This window comes from Eptatretus burgeri, chromosome 3, assembly GCF_056783735.1.
Source record: "Eptatretus burgeri isolate ZD-2024b chromosome 3, Ebu_testis_v1, whole genome shotgun sequence".
In the NCBI taxonomy this organism is placed as follows: domain Eukaryota; kingdom Metazoa; phylum Chordata; class Myxini; order Myxiniformes; family Myxinidae; genus Eptatretus; species Eptatretus burgeri.
In genome coordinates, this window is record NC_140963.1 from 145,673,271 (window position 1) to 145,700,044 (window position 26,774).

The 26,774-nt window shown below is 42.5% G+C and overlaps 1 protein-coding gene across 14 annotated transcripts in view; it reads right to left on the reverse strand.

The window, feature by feature from the left end:
• Positions 1-26,774, reverse strand: part of RAPGEF4 (Rap guanine nucleotide exchange factor 4) — a 342,806-nt gene that overhangs the window by 279,074 nt on the left and 36,958 nt on the right. For 7 of the 14 annotated variants that reach the window (XM_085876078.1, XM_085876076.1, XM_085876077.1 and 4 more), the window contains 2 exons: positions 15,963-16,051; positions 1,208-1,354 (listed from right to left, as the gene is read on the reverse strand). In XM_085876078.1, the coding sequence (XP_085732204.1) occupies positions 1,208-1,354; positions 15,963-16,051 (236 nt within the window). Of the gene's footprint in view, positions 1-1,207; positions 1,355-4,941; positions 5,037-15,962; positions 16,052-26,774 lie in introns of those variants that run through there. The other 7 variants (XM_085876084.1, XM_085876083.1, XM_085876085.1 and 4 more) reach the window with 3 other exon arrangements.

Genomic DNA, 26,774 nt, shown 5'->3' on the forward strand with positions numbered 1-26,774 from the left:
TAGTTCCCAACTGCACTTCTGGAACTTTTGAACGACATGTTATCAAAACTTTTATTCGACAATGTATTGCCGACCTGTCCATCATCACAGCAATCAGCTTGCCTTACCAGGCAACTTTGAATGCCTTGCTATTCATTGATAATGAACACCCCCTTGGGGCGTGTTTAGTTTGCAAGTGACTCGTTTTTCCTGCAATATTGCAAACGGGACACCCCAGGGGGCATGTTCCTTTTTCAATTGATACATTACTAGGCCATATGAAACCGGACCATGCCCAACAGGGACGAAAATAGTTTCCCTGAAAAAAAAAAAACGGTTATTTTTATGAAGTAGGAATTACTCAGAAAAAAGCCACTCCTTGGCTTCTTTGAGCCTTTTCTCTCGATATTACCATGGAATGTACTCTGAGGGTCTCTTACAGGTTGTTACACCTGAGCATACTTCAGTTGCTCTGCACATTTGGTTGTTTCTTCCCATTCATTCACTGCACCTGTCTCAAGGAGTAAAACCGAGGTATTCTTATTGTTTGGTTTTTTTTTTCCTGCCTTGCATCACTTTGGAACAGTTTACTTGCATCCTGCTTCCCCCTCAATCCCAACCGACCTCAGTTCAAGTGAAATGTCAATAGATTCCTCCTTTTTGTTTAACATAGCAACATATATATATATATATATATATATATATATATATATATATATATATATATATATATATATATATATATATATATATATATATATATATATATATATATATATATACACCTTCCTTTGTGTAGCTCCCACTTTGAGTGGTCTTTGGCTTTGTGGTGGGCGAAATCTCATTTTTTAAAAAGCATGCTGGTAATCTCATAAATAACACAAATGGTAATTTAATTAATTTATTTTCAAATCAAAGTTTGACTTAAAATCCGAAGCAACCTGATTGGTTCGCCTGTTTTTTGTTCTTATTTGAGCAGTTGGTTCATGATGCTGAGATCACCAGGTGAAATGGAAAACACTCGAATTTTGTCATTTGTCTATTTGTAATTTTTACTTAAATTGCAAATCCTTGTAGTTGATAGAAAATTACACCTTTTTTCCCTTCATGCTCATGTCTTTGTGTACAAGCTTCTTCGGGAGGCTTCTATCACTGTCAACAAAGTAATAAACAGGTATCGATGATTCAACAAAAGTGGACATAGTTAAATAAATAAACATTCCAGTACCTCCCAGAGGGCACGGAAATCCTTTTGCTCAATGCGGAGAAGTTCACTGTGTTCCCTCGTAACGATGGTGGCGTGACGAGGTGTGTTGTCCAAGATCGATTCACCAAACGCTGTACCTACACCCAATGTGCACAGGGTTTCACTGTCCTGGCAGACGATGCACATGGACAAAAAAACGTCACAGAATGAGACTGAATTTTGAAGGATTAGAATTATATTTATGTTTACACAAAATATTACCGTCCTTAGGTTTCAAATGGAATTATAAGGGAAAAGGCATAAAAATGAGTGTTTCAATCTGCTTGCATCATCAAAAGGGGTTATAGACAAAATATGTGATTCTATTTTGGCAGTTTTTTGAAAGCCACGCTCCCTCCTCTGCCACTCCCCCCCCCCACCCCCAGTGCCTCTGACCCCCCCCCCATGCCGCTGACCCCCGAGCCACTGCACCCGTGTCACTCCTCCCTGTGCCACCTGGTGACACAGGTTCTGTGTGGTTCTGACACCCCCCACTTCTCTCCCCCCCCCCGGTTCCCCCAGTGACACGCCAGGAAACACCACCCCTCCTCCCAACCCCTGAAATGTCACGTATTTTATGTACAGCACACAACATTCTCTCAGGTGGCAAATCAGAGTGTTGTGTGATGGCTCAGCCAGTATCAAAAGTTATATATTTCATGACAAAGTTATACGAGTATTACATTAAGTTATATAACTTAGCCAGTATTAAGAAGTGAACTTGTGAACTGGACCGATACAGTGAGCACTGCATTTCTACAACACACTGGAGTGCAAGGTCAATCAATGTGTCACTGAATATCAACACAAACCTAATACATATGAAGGAAACAAGTGCATTTCTGCTTTTTGTATGCAAAGTCAAGGCTCATGGAAGAGCTGGAACACAGAATGAATCAAAACGCAACATAACAAAAGGAACACCAGAGAGAGAGAGAAAGAAAGAGAGGGGGGATGGCACCAACAGTAGGATTGAGAGATAAAATAGAGGGAGATGAACAAACAAAGGACTTGGGGGAACATGCAGGGATTGACAAGATGGATACAAAAGCAAACTCTCAGGAAGGAAACACTGACAGGGCAATATTTTGTCTGACAAGTGGTCCTCCCCCCCCCCCTCTAGAAATTCGAGCTCACATCAACATGCTAGAGCTGGTAACTGCTTGGCTGGCTCTTAAGGGTTTTCTCGACATGGTAAAAGGGTAGTCCGTGCTGATCAACACAGACAACTGTATGGTTGTGGCATACATCAACAAATACGGAGAGACTCATTCATCCTCTCTTTGTCATCTGGCAATGGAGGTCTGGGAATGGACCCACTGACATAGGATGGATCTTTCTGCAGCAGACATTCTCGGGGAAGAAAACGTATAAATGCATTTTCTGTAAAGGGGACAGTTCCTTACTTCAGAGTGGACACTCCATCCACAGGTCATAAAGATGATCTTCAAGAATTTCAAGTCTCCACAGATCACCTTGTTTACATCGTCGTTCAGCCACCACCTTATCATGTGGTGTTCTTAGATACAGGATATGGTGGCTTGGGAAATAGACGTATTTTCCATCTCTTGCACGCCCATGGTCAGATATGCCTTCCCACTGTTCCTGCTATCCGGTTGCATCCAGGTGTTCACCCTTTCAGAAAGGTGGCTGACTTCCTCCTCTTCCTATTTGATGAGGGGTAGGTTTCGCCACAACTATGGGGTTATGGCACAGCTACTGCAGCAGTCCACAAATGTGTGTCAGACAGTTCTTCAGTTTCATCATCAGAGCATCCTGACCAAACTTACTGGGTCATTATTTTTGAATCGGCCTTTGTGGAAGAAAAATAATTATATTAATGTATTCTCGATTACATTCACTTGTTGCTGGTAGTTTTTTAAATTGAACATTGTATAAGATAAGGTCTTACTTTTGCACTGTAGTCAAATGACTGTCAGTAAATTCTCCCCATCCCCGACAGTCTTTTGACCTCCATAGTGATATAGATGAATACATAAGTAAAGTAGAATTGTATTTTACGAAAGTTTACATGCTTTTATCTCACTGAAATACATATAACCAAGACGAGTATCTCCAATGTTTAAATGGAACTGCCCAGCTGCTGAAGAGAAGAACGCCTTGCTGCCGCCCCATTGTCTAGTGGAAATTAAATAATTCGCGGAAGGCAACTGTAACAGACGCCTTGCTGTCGAAGGAAAATTAAATAATTATTTTGGCTTTTGATGGCAAAGGCCTTTTGAGAATGCATGTTCAAAGTACTGAGCTCATGCATCCCTCCACCCACTCTCTGGCTTTCCTCCACAAATTTATCATCCTTTCTTCAAGGCTAACCTGGCATTGAATCTGCAATCTGCCCTGTGTGTCTATCCTCCCCTCCCTCCCGGAGTGGCCATGCGTTGCAGTTCTTAGTTATTTTGCCTTGTGCCTATCAGCCCATCCATCGTTGAATTGCCAGATGTGTCACACTCCCCTGTTTTTTTTTTCCTGTCAAACTAGTATAAAGGGGATTACTGTGTGCATTGTGTATGCCTGGTGTTGGCTTAATGGTTAGAGTGGTGGGCTTGGGATCCCAGGGTCCTGAGTTAAAATCCCACTCAGCTGTTGAATTAATACCAGGTGGGGTTAACTCAGCCTGTCATCCTTCCAAGGTCGGCAAAATGAGTGCCAGCATGCTGGTATACTGCGTCGGAGTGGCGACCCATCCAGGATTGTGCCCAATAGCCAAGGAGACTGCTTAAGCAGCACCAACGCTCTGCACAGAGTATGGTCCCAATCTCCTCCTCCTCCTGTGTGCATTGTGGGCAGAAAGAGGGCTGTGTTTGATATCGCTTGTGTCTTGTTTTTCCTTCTTTCCCCATGCGCATGTTTGTTGTTGTTTGTTGTTAATAAATGGTCTCCGACGCTGACAGAGACGAACTGAATTCTTCCACACCTCCAATGAAACAGCTGGTTTCTTCATGGAGTCTGCATCTGCATCGCTGCAGCATCTGTTGGGAAAGACAGCCTTTCTCATGACTATACATTTGCTTCAGGACAGAGACAGAGACAGAGACCCTAACAGCTCTCCACAGAGCCAGTGGCAACATTTGGTTCAAAGCTAAGATCTGTGTGGATGATTCCTCACGTCAATTTATTGGCCAAAAATAATGGCAGACCTCAACCTCAATGGAGGTTGTCCTCCCAAAACTACAATCTAACTGCTGAGAAAAAACCGGCATGCCCGATTAGGGTACTGTGGTGTTATTCTGACATGCAGAGCACTTGTGTGTATCGCTGCAAGTCTATCAGTGTGAGGACATCGCAAAAGGCAATTTCTTGTGATACTGTCTTGCGTTGGATTACATCGGCAATCTGAGTGGCTGGTGATGGTGCCATCGTCGCTGATGTTGAGTAAGGGTCCAAGACGCAAGAGGGATTAATACTCCCTCAGCTCACTTCCAGGGTGTTGCACTTGATGACATACTATGGGTGGGCACTGGACAAATAGACCGCTTTCACTGCTTGACAAAATCCAACTTTTGTCTCTCATCAAAGATGTAAAAACACTTTTCTGGACCAGTTTTGCACGCTGATTCCAAATCTGTTTTCAGTTTTCTTCCAGCAAATCTAGTTATCAAATATATAACTGGTGTTAATTTCAGTACAATTTAGGTAATAACTAAACATTAGGCTAGTTAGCATTACATGTTTATAATGTTTATATATTAGCTCACCTGCAACATCGCTCCACGGAGCTTATGGGATGGCACGTCATCCGTCCGTCAGTCTGTCCGTCCGTCCGCAAATACTTGCAACTTCTTCTCTGAAACTACACACAGGATTTTGATGAACACTTAACACAACAATTCATCACCGTGTATGCACCAAAGTTTGTTCATGGCATTGAAAAAAAATTAGGCCCTGAGGGGGTTTGTTGGGGTTACCCCCCAAAATAGGTATTTGCATTCTTTTCAAAAACTACACATGCAATTATGATGAAACTCTACCACAACCTTCATCACCAATGATGTACCAAAGTTTGCTCATGACATAGGAAAATCTTGGTTAAAGGGGGTGTATAAGGGAGGTTGCCCCCAAAATATACATTTGCTTTCTTCTCCGAAACTGGACATACAATTTCGATGAAGTGTGACCACAATCTTCATTCATCCATAATGTACCAAAGTTTGTTCACATCATTAAAAAAAAAAAACATCGAGGACTAACGGGGTCTACGGTGGTGGGGTTGCCCCCTAAAATAGCTATTTCCATTCTTCTCAGAAACTACACATACAATTCTGATGAAACTTGACTCCAACCTTCATCATCTGTGATGTACCAAAGTCTGTTCACAGCATTAAAAAAAAAAAATCCGTAGGTATTTACTTCCTCCTCTGTGACATATTTTGTGTCATCCATGCCTACCAGTGGTTCCCTTATTTTCTTGTCCAGCTGCTATCAGGTGAGTGCCCAGGGGTATTGCCACTACGTTTTGTTGATTTTTCAGTATAATTCCCATCAACGTCACAGACACCATCCACTTCATGAAATTTATCGTTTATACTAATGAAAAAAGAAATGTAAAACAACTTAAAAACATTGCGAGTATGATTTTCTGCTGTAATAATCCGAGTGTTGGCCAGAAAAGCGTGCATTAGGGTCCGCACAATGTTTTCCTGCATTTTTGTGATCACCAGACCATCTGAATGAATATTCCGATTGATGCCACTCTAGTACCCTTGAGCATTTTCGTAGAAACCATTAATATGCAAATTAGCGGTGGCCATTGTCGAAATTACTATTTTTCTTAATATCTCCAAAAGTAAGCATCCAAATTGCCTGGTTGAGGTGTCAACACCCATGTTTTAGGGTTACTGGTCATGATAAACCCACTTACAATTTAATAACATTTAAATTTAGCTCATTAATATGCAGATTAGCAGTCACCATTATTGAAAAAGTAGATAAATAGATATATAGATAGAAAAAAAACACTTCAGTCTTTGTGAATATGGATCACTTTTTACAGCGCGGCGACATCGCGCTGTTATATGATTGGCTATTCTGGCAAACCTCTTAAAGCCAGATTTTTCTGATGTCATGAACAAACTTTGGTATGTCATGGGTGATGAAGGTTGTGGTCAAATTTCATTGAAATCAAACGTGTAGTTTCTGAGAAGAAGTTGCAAGTATTTGTGGATGGACAGACGTGCCATCCCATAAGCTCCCTGGAATTACTTTACAGGTGAGCTAAAACCATCCCTGGGAATATTATTACAAACAAACTTCAGTTGGAAGCTGTCCGGAGCTCAGTAACGATCGTGAAGAGAGCCCTCGGCACAAAACTTTGAGAACAGAAAACTTCACAGCTTGGTTCATGAATCGTGACCCCTTACTGAAATAAAGGGGGTTACATGGAGCCCACCCTGGGAGGACTCCTTTCCACATTCTGAAACTCACATGTGAAGATACCAATCACCGACACACACACGCACACACACTCCCACACACTCACACACACACGCACGCGCACACACACACCTCACGTGGTGATTACACACACACACACACACACACACACACACACACCACACGTGGTGATTACACACACACCACACGTGGTGATTACACACACACACACACACACCTGATCGGTATCCGTTTCGCCTCCTGACAACCACCCACCACACGTGATTACACACACACACACACACACACACACACACACACACACACACACACACACACACACACATCACACCTACACATACACGCTTGGCCGATATCAGCAATTTTTCGGGAATCAGCAGGTTGGAGTCAGTTTGATTAATGACTACAGTATTTACTTTATACAACCCAGAAACCTTGAGTAGCTTTCACAGAAAAACAATGTTACATTTAACTAGATATTTCAGGGATATGCTCACAAACATTATTCTTTATAAACAGCTGCGTGTGACGGGTGGAAAAAAATTGGCTCGGTAATTTAGAAAACAGGGTAATACGGCAAACGGCTCAGAAATCGGGCATTATCAAATATATTTTGCTTTGAAACTCACAAAGACAAACATCGCAAATCCGAAAACCAAATTCTTTAGAAACAGGCACGAGGACAAAGGAAAACCTGAACCTCCATAAGATACGGGATGAAAGTTTGTCACCAGGACACCCGCAACAGGTATGGCATGTCCACACACCTGCAGAGTCCATACAGATCCAAATCTACCCCAATGTACCACCTCCGTGTGTGCTGTAAACGTACCTCTACCTTGTCGTAACTGTCAACTGTATATCCCGATCAGGACATGAACAGCACTGTACAGCTCGGTAAGTGGCTTAAGCACTCAAACACTCCAACGGAATGCCAGGCTTAGGAAGCGATTACCAATTGCCTTCAATACAACTATGGACCCGGAAACGCCCGTGCAATGTCCGAATTGGACAAGTCAACACTTTTTCAGAGTCAGAACTGCTGATACTTTCAAATCTGGAGCTTACATCCAGGCCAAAGAACATGGCGGCTTCAGACCCCAGGGAGATTACCCAGGAAATGCCTTAAGTCCCCAGAGAGCGAGGTGGGAAAAAGGGGAAACGTCATGTCAAATATAATTGCACATTTTCAGCAGGTGAGCCACCGCCCAAATCACCATAGACAACGCGGGGCCAAATGTAGGCAAGTGGGGGCCTGAACTGATCTTTGTTCAAGTCAATCGATATATTCAGGGACAGTGTGAATACTTTTGCCATGTATCGCCATGGCTTGCAAACGAACAACAAAACAGGTTGTAGAGCGCTTGCCAAGTGGCTTAAGCACTCAAGCAAACACTCCAACAAAATGGTGGAGGAATGGCTGGCTTGGCAAGCGATAGCAAGCTGATTCGTAATGGGACATATCCACAAAAAACAAAACATCGCTAATTTCTTAACATTTTCAAATTTCACTCCAGATTTCAACAGTTATTTAGTCCACGTGATCCGATCCTCAAAACACCAATTATATTTTGATTACATACTTTAGTCCATGAGAGTAGATCGTGGAAAATTGCATCCTATAATGCATGAAATCATTCCAAGCTCCTAATTTGAAAACTATCGAGCTCACAAAAGTGAGGTATACGGCAATTCCTTGGTATGTAGATGAGGCATTCGTTAAGAAACTGCTGTGGCCTGTTCCTTGGCCAAGGCATTGTTGAGGAGGTCCCCCAAAATGGTGAATTAAGATCCCTGCGAAGTAGAGCAAGGTGACCGAGGACTTGCCTGTAGAAGGATATAATTAAATAAGGCCGAAAAATTATCTTCAAAAGGGGAGTTTTAATTAACCCAAACACTCAATTTTCACTCTCACACTTCCTTGGAGTTTTCTTCGTATGTATGCAAAGTTTCAGGCTGCGAGGTTTTATAGTTTTGGAGTTATGGAGGACATGCACGCACGCACGCACACACACACACACACACACACACATTGCCTTTTATTAGTATAGCTTTATATTAACCCATCCTTTGGGACCGTACTCTGTGCAGAGCGTTGCTGCTGCCTAAGCAGTCTCCTTGGCTATGGGGAACAATTCTGGACAGGTCACAACTCCAACACAGGATACCAACAAGCTGGCACTCATTTTGCTGACCTTGGAATAAATTCAACGGTTTTTGGGATTTGAACTCAGGATCCTAAGATCCCAAACCAACCACCCTAACCATTAAGCCAACACCAGGCATAAATGAGAATATCTTGGTTGGATAAATGTCCAACCCCCTCAAAATATAAATTGCAAATTAGCTCAGGTGAAACCAATCACCTTCAAAATCACACAAGTTCATTGGTCTCCACCTGTGTTAAATTGCAGTGCTTTTGATTATCTCAGAATTAAATCAGCTGTTCCTGCAGGTTTCCTCTGTTGGGTAGTACATTTCGAGCAAAGACTGAACCATGAGCATCAAGGAGCTTTCAAAAGACCTCTGGGATAAAGTTGTGGAAAGGAACAGATCGGGGGTGGGTATAAAAATATTTCAAAGGCCTTGAATATCCTTTGCAGCACAGTCAAGACAATCATGAAGAAATGGAAGGCGTATGGTACCACCAAGACCCTGCCTAGATCAGGCCGTCACTCCAAACTGGATGACTATTGAAGGAGGAGACTGATCAGAGAGGCCACAAGAGGCCAATGGCAACTTTGAAAGAGCTACAGGCATTTATGGCAAGGACTGGTCACTGTGTGCATGTCACAACACCCAAACACTCCCCAAGTTTGGCCTGTACGGAAGGAAGGCAAGAAGGAAGCCATTACTCATAAATTCCCACCTTGAGGCCCATTTGAGGTATGCACAAAAACACTCCAGAGATTCTGACGCCATGTGGCAGAAAGTTTTGTGGTCTGACAAAGCCAAGATGAAACTTTTTAGCCTAAATGCAAAACATTTGGTGCAAGCCCAACACAGCACATCACCCAAAGAACACCATCCCTACTATGAAGCATGGTGGTGGCAGCATCATGTTCTGGGGATGTTTCTCATCAGCAGGGACTAGAGCACTTGTCAGGAAAGAAGGGAAAATGTATGGAACAAAATACAGAAAAATACCAGAGGAAAACCTGCTGCCCTCTGCAAGAAAGCTGAAATTGAGACAGAAGTTCACCTTTCAGCATGACAACGACCTGAAGCACACAGACAAAGCTGCACAGACGTGGCTAAAGAACAAAAAGATAAATGTCCTCGAGTGGCCCAGTCAGAGCCCCAACCTAAATCCAATCGAAAATCTGTGGCATGACTTGAAGATTGCTGTCCATCAACGCTCCCCGCGCAACTTGACTAAGTTTGAACAGTTTTGTACAGAAGAATAGGAAATATTTCCCAATCAAGGTGTGCAAAATTGGGAAAGACCTATCCCAACAGACTCACAGCTGTCTTTGCTGTCAAAGGTGCTTCCACCAAGTACTACCTCGGGGGGGGGGGGGGGGGTGAACACTTATCCAACCAAGATATTCTAGTTTTGTATTTTTAACTAATTTTCTGAAATTTGTAGAATTTGTTTTTCACTTAGAAGTTATGGGTTACGATGTGTAAATAAAGGTGGAAAACGTCTAATTTAATGCAATTTAATTCCAAGTTTAATCTTGCGTCAGTGTGGACTTTCTGCAGGCACTGTATATTGCTGGATTGCTGGACTCACTTGATTATAGGGCTAACATAGCTGGAAAAAAGAAGAACAATGAGAAATGGAACATATTATTGAAGCTTTAAGTAAGCTTGGTTCAGGTATGTCTGTTATCTTTCGATAAAATGACCCATTTTGTTAATAGACTGTTATCGGTGTTAGAAAGTAAGAAAGCTGGAAACAACAATTGTTTTAATGAAGCATCAGCCATTTTAGACCATTTAATGAATGTGAAAATAATTATTAAATGTCAATCCAAAGATATTTTATCTGATATTAAGTTCGTTTAATTCTCTCTCACGATGAAAATGAAGAAAATATCATATATTGTAGATGCTAATAAGAATTTTTTTTTGTGGTTGAAACATGATAAAGAAGTATTTATATCCATCGATAAGATAATGATGGAGTTATTACCACTGAATATTGGAAGAAAAATAGGCCAAATTGTCCTGAAGCTCACCTGAATCAGGAGCAACAGTCACTCAAACCCCTCGTAGACCCCCCCCCCCCAGACGCTGATTTTTTTTTTTTAATTCCATGAACAAACTTTGGTACATCACGGGTGATGAAGGTTGTGGTCAAGCTTCACTGAAATTGTGTGTATAGTTTGGGAGAAGAGAGTAAATACCTATTGGGGGGGGGCAAACTCCCCCCCCCCATAGACACCGTTAATGAGCACAGATTTTGATGCAGTCAATAAACCTTCATTAGGCATCTAATATGAAGGTTGTGGCCAAGTTTCATCAAAATCCTGTGTTTGCTTCAAGCAATAATGACTGGTGTTTACGAACCCACTGACTGACTGACACACTCACTCACTCATCTGCGGACACTGCTCGATCGCATAAAATCACCTGACTGAAGTCCAGGTGAGCTAAAAATGATTTGTCTTATGTTCTTTTCAAGATTATTTAACAAGTGTGGTGTTTTAGAGAATAAAAAAAAGAGATTCATAATAATTACATCCAGACTTTTTTGTTACAAATGAGAAGTACAATTCTTCGTTTTAATTTCACGACGAGTGACGACACGGCTTCATTCCCATACCCATTACAACTTGACTCCACAAAATAATATGAGGAGTCATTATTGTCTATGGAAACTTACAATAACTTGTTTAATATCACAAAGAAAAACAAATTTAGTTATTATCTGAGATAGAAAACTTTAACAATCCCACCTGGAGCATACGAGATTATCCAAATACCTTCTGAAATTGCTTCCCAACAAGGTGATGAATAAAAAAATATCATTGTAGATCTTCAAAAACATACTTCAAAATCAACTATTAAGCTTAAAAATCATAACAAAGCTTATTTCACGATTGATAAATCATTTTGAGAGTTATTTTGGTTTTGCTTCAAAAAAGATCAAAACTAACGGGGTGTTTTACAGCGATAATGTTTTTCAAAAATCTTCAGGAATAAATTCAGTATTCATTCACGATGATTTGATTGACGGTGTTTATAATGATGGAATAAGAACAAATACCAACTGTGGTTATAAATTCAATATGGAACCAAAAAAATCTTGTCTATCTTCCAGTGTCAGGAAAAAAAAAACTAGATAGAGAGTAAAATTTAGAATTAATGACCAAGATAATCGTACGATTTCCTTTAATGGAGAAATTATATCAATCACAATTCACCTACGTGAAGTTTTTAAATAAATAAATACAATGGTTATTGTGAGGAAACACGACTTGAATAAATATAAAATAATTACTAAGGACTGTGCTGGGGATAGGATGTTCCTTTCACCAAACGATAATCCACAGGGTGGGGGTATGTATTTTTGGTAGAGGATAGAATAAACCGAAAAGGCAACAACAAGGTGTCGTTCTTTACAGAATAAGCATGGTTTCATCTTTCTGGGCATGTAAATTCACAAAACACTCGTTTATGGCTAAGCGAACAACCTTATGCAATGAACGAAAGGCCATTGCATTCCGTGAAAATTGGTGTTTGGTGTGCTGTAAGTCAGCAAAGAATTATTGACCCAATTTTCTTCTCAGAAACAGTAAACTCAGAATGTCACATCAACATAATCCACGAGTTTATTGGGCACCTTATCGAAGATGAAATCAACCAAGGATGGTTTCCTCAAGATGATGTCATGAGTCTCACTTCACGATATAACATGAACGAACTTGCACTTCTCTTTGGTGACCGTGTTGTGTCCAAGTTATTATGGCCACGTCGATCCCCACATCTTACACCATCAAATTTATTTTTGTGGGGATACTTGAAGGATATAGTGTACGCTACAAATCCACACATTCTTGGTGAATTAAAAGCAATAATCAGTGACACAATCAGCAATATTCCAAGAAATGCTACACTCTGTCAGAGAGCATGCTGTAAAGAATGAATTTGTGCCTGCAACATGGTGTGGACACTTTCAGCACTTCATTTAAGGTAATCAATTGGGTGGATCATGTCACGTCTTTCTGTAACATGAGGCTATATTTATGCAAAATATTAGGTTCATAACTGATATAGTTTTTAGTGTATAGGAATTACTTTGGTTTCTCAAATTAAAAAGAAACATCACGCTGTACTTGGGTCAGGGTTTCAAAAGTTTTAGCAGGTCATTAGTTTTTTTTTTTACTAAATAAATATAAATCATGGAAACAATCAATAGTATCTATGATTTGGATGATACTATTATAATCTCAAACTCCACTAAAAAGGATGATTACTTGTACCAAGTTTGATTTAAATCCCTGAACCCAGATTCAAAATATTAAATAATTCTGGTTGCCAGACCATGCATCCAATCGGGTTGAAATTTAAAACATATATTTCAGATGTCTGCTAGATCATAACTGTCATATTTCATATTGATTGATGAAGAGGTTCAATAGAAAGATTTTAAAAAGATTTTTGTTCAAACCAATATGGCTTCCAGACCATGTGACCTAGTAATTATTCCAGAACACCCTGGTATCCCCAAGGCTTGGGGAACATGCAAGTGAAGTTTCCCCTCGATCTGTCCAGTCGTTCTGGAGAAGAAGATTTTAAAATGTTTATTCTTCAAAAAAATCATAGCTGCCAAACCATGTGACCTATGACATCATAGGTGGAGAACTTTTTGTTCCTCATGGATAAGCGATCATACCTGTAAAGTTTTGCCTCGATCTCTTCAGCCTTTTCGGAGATGATTTTTGAAGGTTTTATATGAAAAACAATATGGCTGCTGAACCACGTGACAGATGATGTCATCAATTTTTTGGCCATTTACAATTTAGCCCAAGATGACCCTCAAAATTTTTCAAACTGATCGTATAAAGTGTTTAACGTATGCAATTATGATGTCATAATGAAGCCACGTATGACATCATCAAAACATCACAATTGTTTCTCATGGAGAGTACTTCACATATGCGTTTTCACTTTTTTCCATGGAGCAGTTTCGGAGATAGATAGGTCCAAAGTTTTTCCCTTTTTTATAACATTTATCACATAAACATGATACATGAGTCATCGCATCTTCGGTGAAAATTTTGCGAAATTTCTTTGGTGAAAAAAAATAAAACATGCCGCCCCGCTTCGACATAACCCGATTGGACACCTGACCCATGACATCCTCTTTATCAAATCAAATTCAGAATGGGTGGCCGATCATGCTTTGGAGTTTCACGTTGATCGGATAAGGATTTTTGTCCCACATGGCTGTGAGACCATGTGATCGATGATGTTGAAATTTTCAACCAATATTCCCCATGGCGAGTCGATGATATAAAAAATATATATATATATCTGAAACTGCTTAACCTTGCGATGCGAGACTTTGCAGTGATGATCCACCACTGTTGCAGCATATATTTTATTTAACAATGACCAAATCAGTCACATGATGCGGCAGCCACATTGGTTTTCAGGAAATAAACAATTATTTCTCTGAAACTGTTTAACCCATCAATACTACACTGCATTTACGATCCACTACCCTTGATGCATACATTTGACTTAATAATGATGTCATCAGTCACTTGTTGTGGCAGTCACATTGGTTTCAAGGAGAATATTAAAAAAAAAATTATATTTCGGAAACCGCTGCAGCGATCAATGCAAAACTTTGCAGTTGTGATCCACTGCCCTTACTCCATGTAAATCAACATGATTCACATCGATCCGTTAAGCAGTTTTGGAGAAAAGGGTATTTTCATTTACTATTTTCAAACTAACATGGCTGCCAAACCACATGATCTGTGGCATTGAAAATTTGCAGTCTGCCCATGATATGGAAGACGATCACGTGTGTGAAGTTTCATTTTGATCAGATAACGTTTTGTTTCTTTTTTCCAATAAAGCTGACACACCATGTGACCTATGACGTCAACTTTTCCACACTGTATGCAGCCATAGTCCAAGATGACACTCGGTAAATTTTGCTTCGATCGGATAAGGGCTTCCAGAGAAAACATTATTTAATATTTTTCTTCAATCCAATATGGCTGCCAAATCACATGACATTAATTATTCTTTATCACCCCCCCCACCCCCCCCCCCCCGCATCCCAAACGAAGGGGAATAGGTTTCTGAAGTTTGCCCTCAATCTGTCCAGCCATTCTGGAGAAGATTTTTGAAGGTTTTAAGGTAAATCCAAAATGGCTGCCAGACCATGGGCCCTATGATGTCATAGTTATCAAACTATATTCAACATGGAGAGTTGATCATTTTCGTGCAGTTTCACTTCAATCTCCAAAGCGGTTCTGGAGAAAAAGATTTTTTTTCCCTTTTTATTTTTTTTAAACAATATAGCTGCCAAACCACATGACCGATGACATCATAATTTTTTTTTCTGTCAACCATTCTATCCCTAGATGAACCTCACAAACTTTCAAACTGATGGGATGCAGTGTTGTAAGTGTCGAAAGTTGACCGGGACACCATTTCACCGATGACGTCAGAGACAAATCACTCTTATTCGCTATGCAGAGTAGTTGACAGGTGCCAAGTTTCAATTTTTGCCATAGTGTGGTTTAGGAGATACAGAGGTCCGTTGTTTTCAGTTTTTCCAACATGACTGCCACCCCACGTCACCTATGATGTCACAATTATGTAAAAATTCTGCAGGGGTCGTCGCATCTATGGTGAAAGTTCTGTGTCAATCGGATAAGCGGTTCCTGAGAAAACAGAGAAAATTAGCGTGGACGGACAGACGGACGGACGGACAACCCAAAAGCATAATGCCACAGCAGACATAGCTCAGCCCTGCCCCCCCCCAACATCGTTCCCTCTTTGCTCCCACATGTGGAATATTCTGGATCGATGCAATCCACTCCTCCCACCAATAAAACCTCACATCATCTCTCATATTGATCTTACCTGGACATTTGATACTCTCATCAATGATGTTTGTTCAATGATAATCTGTTCCTAAACTTCATACAATCAATGCATGAACCCTCTGGAACGTCACTCTTTTCAAGCCTTGACATGAGCATTAAAAAAAAAAAAAAAATCAAAATATAAAGATCTTCAATGTTTCACGAAATCCTTAAATTCCCCACAGATTTATGTCAACTTATGGCAACCAAATCATGGCTTCCGAGGCTTCAAACAAGATATTCAAAAAGAAAGGCTTGAGCGTCACCTGGTGGCTTCCCGTGGCCGAAACCTTAACATCCAGAGAGCCCGACAACACTGTGTACCAGTTCGTGCCGATGTCTCCCTGTCGGAACACTGACAGGCACGAGCACACAGAGGTTGAGGAGTGATATTAATCGGAGTATGCACAAAATATGACAGAACAGGACATGGATTTATAAAACCATGGCATTCTGAGCCCCCCTCAGCTAGCCATCAATCACAGCAAACTTGAATATTTGTATTCTATGTCATTAAAAGTGTCAAGAGCACAAAATGTTGAGTGGCATCACAGATCGAGCAGATCGAGCAGGGCCGGTAAACAACACCTCCTCGTCCTTGCCATCCTCTTTGCTAACCCCACCTTATCCCCTCCCACCAGCAAGGTGAATGTGTAAAAATTAACCACGTGAACAATATCCTGAAAATTGCTTCCCAGGACTTTTCCTCAACAACAAGAACAAAATTCAATATCTGTCATGTTTGGGTTCATGTAGACATTGTTTCAGCACAGTTAACACCACCAACGTTCAAACGTGAGCACAATTTGTTTGCTTTTTCATGAAGAAAAAGAACGTTCAATCGTACAACTCCACAAATGACAACAAAGGGTTAAAAGGTAGAAATCCACGCGAGGAAAAGGGCTGGCAGGTCGAGGTGGAAGAGTGAAGAAAGCAACATTTGATATTTCACAAATAAAATGGAATGTTTTACATTCCAAACTATCAGCTCCTGGTATTCAAGGAGTCCTCGTTGAAGGACATTCAGGATTTCTCGACGAGTTGTAACCGACCGCTGATCTTGATGCTATTGTCTCGAGATATTCGTTTTAAGGCTGGTGTCCCACAAAGTAGCATTCTATGACCAACTATCCTATTTTTTTTTAATGTTGTATACCTTGTCGAGGCTCATATGAGAGCTAACACACAACGCACAGCAAGGGGGGGGGGTATAACACAAGAGGGGCGGGAGTGGGAAGGACAAAACAGTGGGGAACAGAGACATTAGGAGATCTGTGGAAGGGAGAGAGATGGGATGGGGAACATGGGGAATACAAGATGGACATTGCAGGGACTTTCAGGAAGGAAAGCAGGGAATTTGAAGGAGGTGGGCTTGGGAGGATTATCGGGGGTACAAAAGATCGAGGATTTGGATGGGGGATGATAAGAGGTGGTGGTGAACAGCTGTTTTGAAGACCTGGAGGGAAGAATGGGATTGAATAGAGTGAGGGAGTTTCTTCCAAAGGTGGGAAAAAAGAGGAATGAAGAGTGAAGGTGAGCAGTGATTCGTGATTTTGGTAGTTTTACCAGAAGGGGGTTGTGGGCGGACCTTGAGTGCCCTGTGGAAATGTGGTGGGGACAAATCGTAGAGAGAGCTGGGGGGTGAGACAGGAGAGGAGACTGTAGAAGACAGAAAGACCACCGACCAGCCTGCGGTGAGAGAGTGAGAGGTCCAAAGACTCAGCCTCATCACGGGAGATGCCAATGATCCAAATGCCTTGGCTTCCACAGCGTGAAGCAGAGAAAGGTGGGAGGCAGGAGCACCAGCCCAGAGGGGAGAGCAGTACTCCATCAGGCTGCAGACAAAAGCTTTGTAATATAAGTGGTCAGGAGCTCAGGTGGGCTGAGGAAGGACTTTGCACGATGGAGGATTCCCAGTTAGCGACTGGCTTTGGAGGCCAGGTTTGAAATGCGGCTTTCCCAGGAAAGATCATGACAGATAGTGAGACCCAGAAACTTGAAAGAAAGGAGGATTGGATTTCTTCCAGAGGATTGTTGAGAAAGTGGATGGGTGGGTTTTCTGAACGGTCCTTTCGGAGAGACATAGTGAGAGTGTGAGATTTGTCCGGATTGAAAGACATGTTTCACGTGATGGACCAGCTTGTGATTTTACCCAGATCTGGAGTGAGCGAACAAGCTGCTGCTTGCCGGTCTGAGGGATGACAGGTGGTACCGGCAGAGGGTGGAGTCGTCGGCAAAGAGTTGTTCTTTTGATATAAATATACTAATAGTTTCTGCAATATATCAATAGTCGGTAGTTGCTGAAAATGATGAGGTACGTTGTACGTATACATCACACACAGACGTGATACAAATGGGTACCAATGACTCTCCGTGAGGTGTGTGAGTGTTGCATTCTTGGTTACATGTGACTGTGTGTGCATTTTGCGAGTGCGTAGTCCAAACTCAAACTCGTATCCGGGCCCATGGGATGTGGCGCAGTGGACGAGGTAACGTCGCCGTTCCCCTCCTATCCCCTCACGCTGCCTTCCCCTCCCCTCGTGCTGCCTCCCCCTCCCCTCCCCCTGCCTTCCCCTCCCCTCATGCTGCCTCCCCCTCCCCTCCCCCTGCCTTCCCCTCCCTCATGCTTCCTTCCCCTTTCCTCATGCTTCCTTCCCCTCCCCTCCCCCTGCCTTCCCCTCCCCTCATGCTTCCTTCCCCTTCCCTCATGCTTCCTTCCCCTCCCCTCGTGCTGCCTTCCCTCTCTCCCCTCACCCTGCCTTCCCCTCCCCTCACCCTGCCTTCCCCTCCCCTCACCCTGCTTTCCCCTCCCCTCGTGCTGCTTTCCCCTCCCCTCCCCCTGCCTTTGCCTCCCCTCGCGCTGCCTTCCAGCTCCCCTCGCGCTACCTTCCCCCTCGTGCTGCCTTCCCCTCCCCTCACGCTGCCTTCCCCTCCCCTCACCCTGCTTTCCCTTCCCCTCGTGCTGCTTTCCCCTCCCCTCCCCCTGCCTTCGCTTCCCCTCGCGCTGCCTTCCCCTCCCCTCGCGCTGCCTTCCCCCCCTCGTGCTGCCTTCCCCTCCCCTCACACTGCCTTAACTTCCCCTCCCCTCATGCTGCCTTCCCCTCCCCTCTCCTCTTGCTGCCTTCCCCACCCAACCCTGATGCTGCCTTCACCTCCTCATGCTGTTTTACAATGGGGTATTATTCAGTTTTACAATGGGGTATTATTAGGTTTTCAATGGGGTACTATTCGGTTTTATAATGGGGTATTATTCGGTTTTAGAATGGGGTATTATTCGGTTTTACAATGGGGTATTATTCGGTTTTACAATGGGGTATTATTCGGTTTTACAATGGGATATTGTTCGGTTTTACAATGGGGTATTATTTGGTTTTACAATGGGGTATTATTAGGTTTACAATGGCGTATTATTAGGTTTTACAATGGGGTATTATTCGGTTTTACAATGGGGTATCATTAGATTTACAATGGGGTATTATTCGGTTTTACAATGGGGTATTATTCAGTTTTACAACAGGGTATTATTAGGTTTACAATGGGGTATTATTCAGTTTTACAATGGGGTATTATTAGGTTTACAATGGGGTATTATTCGTTTTTATAATGGGGTATTATTCGGTTTTACAATGGGGTATTATTCAGTTTTACAATGGGGTATTATTCAGTTTTACAATGGGGTATTATTAGGTTTACAATGGGGTATTATTCGTTTTTATAATGGGGTATTATTCCGTTTTACAATGGGGTATTATTCAGTTTTACAATGGGGTATTATTAGGTTTACAATGGGGTATTATTCGTTTTTACAATGGGGTATTATTCGGTTTTACAATGGGGTATTATTAGGTTTACAATGGGGTATTATTAGATCTGCTTCTTGACACAGGTGCACCGATAATAAGAGCATTTTCACGTGAATCGTTCCCAACAGGGAGTCGGCATCGGATCTTGAGTTATCAGAACGGGCGTCATTCTCTGCTGATGAAATTTCCAGCCATATTCTTCCACCGGTGGTAGATTCGGAATTGCAATGTGGGCAGAACACCATATCAGACGCTGGTACTGACATCGGAGTAGGTGTTCTGCGAGTGCTTCCTGTGTTGGTGAGGATTTCTCCACATTCCATACTCTGTGGAACATTTCCACCTGGATGGAGATCCCATCTGTGGACCTTGTTGACGGATTGTAAAGCTCCATACCAAACTTCTCTGCCTGCTCCGTGTCACATTTTCCCAATCCATCCAGAGGTTTCAGTGCATCCAGACTCGACGTTTCGGTGAAAGCCTTCCAGGTCGTCTTCTTGCCCTGTCCACTGAACGAGCTGGTTGTGTCGCAACCTGTGATGGCGTGGTATAATCGGAAGGGCAGCAACGGCAGCAGGCAAAAGAGATTCTTGTATCTTGTTTATGGGGATGAACCGTGGAGCTTTGTCTGTGCCGGCACTCATCCACATCAAAGCTGGAAATCGGTGTTTTTGATGCAGCAGTAACACGAATACGTTGGTATCTCAGCAATGCACCATAAGAATGGTTCAAGGCATTGGCCACATGAAACATCATCCTTGAATCTGCTTCTTCAGGGGAGTAACACAAATTGTGCAGCGATGCAGGTTTGCCAGATGATGAAGCCCCCACCCCCCCCCTGCAATAATGGCCTCTTGACTCTGAGTTAAATCCCGCATTTTGTCCAACAATTCCTTGATCAAGAAATGTATCAAATTCTGCTTGTTCTCAGTCATGCCAATTAAGTAAGACCATGATGATGGGAGGAGGTTCGCTCTGCGATCTGCTCATCCGCAAATTTGTTTGGTGCGATTGTTCCGTTTCATTTGTGTACAATACATCATTGACATTGCACGATATCTGTCGAAGACCATGTCGATTCTGGTACTGTTGTCTTTGAAATTGTCCAAAACTGCAGCGCTGAACACATCAGACAAATCAGCAAACGTTTTTTCAGTTCATGGTTTTCCGATTGCCTGTACCGTTACGTCCGTCCCCATGCCATCGATGACTGGAAACGTAGGACAATATCCACTCCAAAAGTGTGTACAAACTGTCTGGCATGCACACCCTTGCATCATGTCGAGTAAAGTTATCGCCATTCAGACCACAAGCATCCGACACATCACATCGCAGCTTTGACGAAACGTGATGGAGTGACTGGAGAAATTCCTCTTCCGGTGCAAGGGGGCCCTTGCCAGATGATGAAGATGATGAAGATGATTATTTCAACAATGCTCAGTTTCAAGTACCTCTGTGAAGTCTTTGAGTGCTTCAACTGAATGATCTTCTGTCCAGACAGGACAACTGAGCATTGGTTGGTTCCAGTTCCGCTGGGCCTGAAATGATATTTTCTCTCCATAGTGATTCTGTAGTTTCTTTTCCAGCACATCCGTTCTCGCTGGGTGTGTTTCTAGTCCACACAAGGACAGTATTTGGCTGTACTTTTCAAAGATAGAATCCATAGGAAGAATGTGTCCTTGCTCAATGCCAAAATCAAGAACTTCGACTTGTCTGCTCCATGCTATTTCCTGTGATGTCTCACTCAAAGCTTCAGATTCAATTGTTTCCTCACCTGCTGGCCCCACCTTTTCTGCCTGATATTTGCAGGATTTATTGCAGTGAGCTTCGTAAGCAGTCAAATAATTTTCACCGAATCGACATTTTAGCCGATGATCCTTTTTTGCAACTTTTAAAGTTGCTGTTTCAGCATCCAATGTCTGCACTTGTATCAATTTCTCACAACGACGTGACTGACAAATGATGCATTTGTCCCATTCTACCATTCATATGTCCACCCTGGTTGGCGGAGCCATTTTTAACATTTCATCATGATGGGTTGATGAAGTGGATGGTTTAGGATTCTATTCCGATGTGTGGTGCGTTTCGAAGGCCAACAACAAATTATGCCACTCGTAAACGAAGCATAATATCCATTGTGCCAGGCCAGTGGTCCCTTTCATATGAGGTCTTCAACATGAGGTTCCAGAGAACTCGTATTTTCTGTATCTCCATGATGCAGTCGCTTAGCAAAGACCTCTTGTATCTGGGTAATACCCTGCTCCCCTCCTTTAGGGCCCTGTCACACCTTGACGTTTCAACCAGCGTATGGCAAGGTCTCAAAATGTATGTAAAACGCTGGCGTATGCTGAACTATTGCTGTTTTTTTAAAGCTTTGGGCGTATAATAATGTGTTGGACGTATGCATAACGTATTAGTAACGTATACAGAACGTTTCAATGATATATAGATAACTTACACCAACGAATGCTGAGCGTGTTGTCGGCGTTCACAACCTATGCCCAACGATAGTCTAACTTATGCATAGCGCGCGGCAGCGTATCGCCAACGATCACGTGACATAGGCTATTCATAGGTTGCGACTTGACGATTCAAATCATAACCGCACGAGACATCGAAGTGTGAAGCCGCTATCACACCTTGACTTTTTAGCCAGTGAATGCCGGCGGATGAAAAATTTGCCGAACCAAGCTGGCACACGACGAATACGTTATGGGTAAATTTTGTATACGTTAAGAGCACGCTGGCATACGTCGTAGTACGTTGGCATACGTCGTAGTATGCTGGCATACGTCGAGAAATTTTCAGCATGTTGAAAATTTCTCGACGTACTCGGCGTATGACACACGTTCCGCATACGCTGGCCATAAGTTGTAGGCATGTTACGCGATCGTTGACACACGTTACTTGTATGTTACTCATAAGTCGAAACACATCAAGGTAATGGTTAGCGTCAGTGTTCCAGACTCCCTGGTTTTTTTGGGGGGGTTTTTTTCTTCGTTATGATGGTGATGTTGACACTTCGATTTCTAGTGCGGTTGTGATTTAAATCGTTGAGCGGCAGCCTATTAATTATATTACATTATAACCACACTAGAAATCGAAGTGTTAACATCACCGTCATACCAATGAAAAAAAAAACCAGGGAGTCTGGAACACTGACGCTAACCATTAAATTGACGTGTTTCAACTTATGAGTAACTTAGGCCTTAGTCACATTTGGCACGGCGGCCGTGGGGTCTCCAAAATCTACGGCCACTAGCAATTATACGGCGGCCACAGTATTTCCACGGTCACATAATGTAGCAGTCACATTTGTTTTTATTTTTCGGGGAGCCGCACGGCGTATTTAGAAATTGTGGAGACCGAAAACGTGGGGTTGCTGTACGGTCTTTGATTTGATGTCACATGGTGACCTTAAGGGGGCCCTGCGGTGGCCATATAATTTTCAAGGCAGATGCAAGGTAGCCTCAAGGTGCCCGCAAGGCGACCGCAGAGGGGCCCTAAGGCAAAAATGCGGCCAGACAGACGGTAACGAATGGGTTAATTTTTTATTTTATTTTTTTACCAGTTTTTTTTTTTTTGGCTTGTCGAATTGCTACGGCGAACATAGAAATGAAAAAAGTTATAACTCCGCGTTATAATTCCACGGCGACGCTACGGCCTGTAAAAGATAGCCAAACGGCATAGGGCCTACTGAGGCCAATGCAGAAACTCTGCGGCCGCCGCATGTTTCTGTCAATTCAGAGGGCGTACGGCCACCGTATCATCGCCGTAGAGCAAATGTGACTTAGGCCTTACAAGTAACGTGTGTCAACGATCGCGTAACGTGCTTACAACACGTTACTCATTGGTTAGAAATACGCTTCGGGTACGCTAAACATTACCTCGACGTGTTTCGACTTATGAGTAACTTACAAGTAACGTGTGTCGACGTGTGTCAACGATCGCGTAACGTGCCTACAACTTATGGCCAGCGTTATGTGGAACGTGTGAGTCTATACGCTGGCATATGTCGAAAAATTTCAAGCATGGAAAATTTGTCTAACACCTCGGCGTACTACGACGTATGCCAGCGTACTATGGCGTATGCCAGCGTACTACGACGTATGCCAGCATACAAATACGAATGCCAGCGTACTATGAAAAAAAGCCAGCATACCACGACGTATGCCAGCGTGCTCTTAACGTATACAAACTTACCCATAACGTATTCGCCGTGTGCCAGCATTTTAGCCAAATTTTGCATACGTCAGGCATACGCTGGCTAAATCGTCAAGGTGTGACAGGGCCTTTACATGAGGGTTTTCCACTGTATACCTGACACATCAAGTTGAGGGTTTGCTGCTGTATATCTAACAGATCTAGATGAGCGTTTTCCACTGCATACCTGACATCTACATGAGGGTTTTCCACTGTATACCTGACACATCTATATGAGGGTTTGCTGCTGTATACCTCACATCTCGATGAGGGATTTCCACTGTATACCTGATACATCTATATGAGGGTTTGCTGCTGTATACCTCACATCTCGATGAGGGATTTCCACTGTATACCTGATATATCTATATGAGGGTTTGCTGCTGTATACCTGACACATCTAGATGAGGGTTTTCCACTGTATATCTGAAACATCGAGATGAGGGTTTGCTGCTGTATACCTGACACATCTAGATGAGAGTTTTCTGCTCTATACCTGACATATCTAGATGACGGTTTTCTGCTGTATACCTGACACAGCTAGACGATGGTTTTCTGCTGTATACCTGACACATCTAGATGACGGTTTTCTGCTGTATACCTGACACAGCAAGATGACGGTTTTCTGCTGTATACCTGACACATCTAGATGATGGTTTTCTGCTGTATAGCTGACACAGCTTTTTTTGTCTGACACAGATGACAGTTTTCTGCTGTATACCTGACACAGCTTTTTTTGTCTGACACAGATGACAGTTTTCTGCTGTATACCTGACACATCTATATGAGGGTTTTCTGCTGTACACCTGACACATCTTTATGAGGGTTTTCTGCTGTATACCTGACAACTATATGAGGGTTTGCTGTTGTATACCTGACATTTCAATGAGGGTTTTCCACTGTATACCTGAAACATCGAGATGAGGGTTTGCTGCTGTATACCTGACACATCCAGATGAGGGTTTTCTGCTGTATACCTGACATATCTAAATGAGGGTTTTCCACTGCATACCTGACATATCTAGATGATGGTTTTCTGCTGTATACCAGACACAGCGAGATGACGGTTTTCTGCTGTATACCTGACACATCTATATGAGGGTTTTCCACGCCATACCTGACACATCTAGATGACGGTTTTCTGCTGTATACCTGACACAGCTAGATGACGGTTTTCTGCTGTATACCTGACACATCTATATGAGGGTTTTCTGCTGTATACCTGACACAACTATATGAGGGTTTGCTGCTGTAAACCTGACATCTCGATGAGGTTTTTCCACTGTATACCTGAAACATCGAGATGAGGGTTTGCTGCTGTATACCTGACACATCCAGATGAGGGTTTTCCGCTGTATACCTGACATATCTAGATGATGGTTTTCCACTGCATACCTGACATCTAGATGATGGTTTTCTGCTGTATACCAGACACAGCGAGATGACGGTTTTTTGCTGTATACCTGACACAGCCAGATGAGGGTTTTCTGCTGTATACGACACATCTTAATGAGGGTTTTCCACTGTATACCTGACATATCTAGATGAGGATTTTCCGCTGTACACCTGACATATCTAGATGAGGGCTTTCTGCTGTACACCTGACATATCTAGATGAGGGTTTTCCGCTGTATATCTGACATCTAGATGAGGGTTTTCCACTGCATACCTGACACATCGAGATGATGGTTTTGTGCTGTATACCTGACACATCTATATGAGGGTTTGCTGCTGTATACCTGACACATCTAGATGAGGTTTTTCCACTGTATACCTGAAACATCGAGATGAGGGTTTGCTGCTGTATACCTGACATATCTAGATGAGGGTTTTCCACTGCATACCTGACACATCTAGATGATGGTTTTCTGCTGTATACCAGACACAGCAAGATGACGGTTTTCTGCTGTATACCTGACACATCTAGATGACGGTTTCTGCTGTATACCTGACACATCTAGATGAGGGTTTTCCACTGTATACCTGACACAGCTAGATGAGGGTTTTCTGCTGTATACGACACATCTTGATGAGGGTTTTCCACTGTATACCTGACATATCTAGATGAGGATTTTCCGCTGTACACCTGACATATCTAGATGAGGGCTTTCTGCTGTACACCTGACATATCTAGATGAGGGTTTTCCGCTGTATATCTGACATCTAGATGAGGGTTTTCCACTGCATACCTGACACATCGAGATGATGGTTTTGTGCTGTATACCTGACACATCTATATGAGGGTTTGCTGCTGTATACCTGACACATCTAGATGAGGTTTTTCCACTGTATACCTGAAACATCGAGATGAGGGTTTGCTGCTGTATACCTGACATATCTAGATGAGGGTTTTCACTGCATACCTGACACATCTAGATGATGGTTTTCTGCTGTATACCAGACACAGCAAGATGACGGTTTTCTGCTGTATACCTGACACATCTAGATGACGGTTTCTGCTGTATAACTGACACATCTAGATGAGGGTTTTCCACTGTATACCTGACACAGCTAGATGAGGGTTTTCTGCTGTATACGACACATCTTGATGAGGGTTTTCCACTGTGTACCTGACACATCCAGATGAGGGTTTTCCACTGTATACCTGACACAGCCAGATGAGGGTTTTCTGCTGTATACCTGACACAGCCAGATGAGGATTTTCCACTGTATACCTGACACAGCCAGATGAGGGTTTTCTGCTGTATACAACACATCTTGATGAGGGTTTTCCACTGTGTACCTGACACATCCAGAGGAGGGTTTCCACTGTATACCTGACACAGAAAATTCACAACTTCCAGTTTCTGGACTGCGACATTCGCCAAAGTTTTTGGCTTTACCGAGACAAGGGCAAGTGGATCGAGGGATTCATCCATCATGTCACCAATTTACCGAGAAATACAAAATATACCAATACTTAGAGCATTTGAGCTTGATCGCAATACTTACAGCAATACCGAGTTATAAATTTACTACATTTGAGTGTATTTTATACAAACTGACCGACAATGTTACATACATGCCAGTTAAATGAAGTTTTATCACTTTTCTATGAGAAACACTCATGTG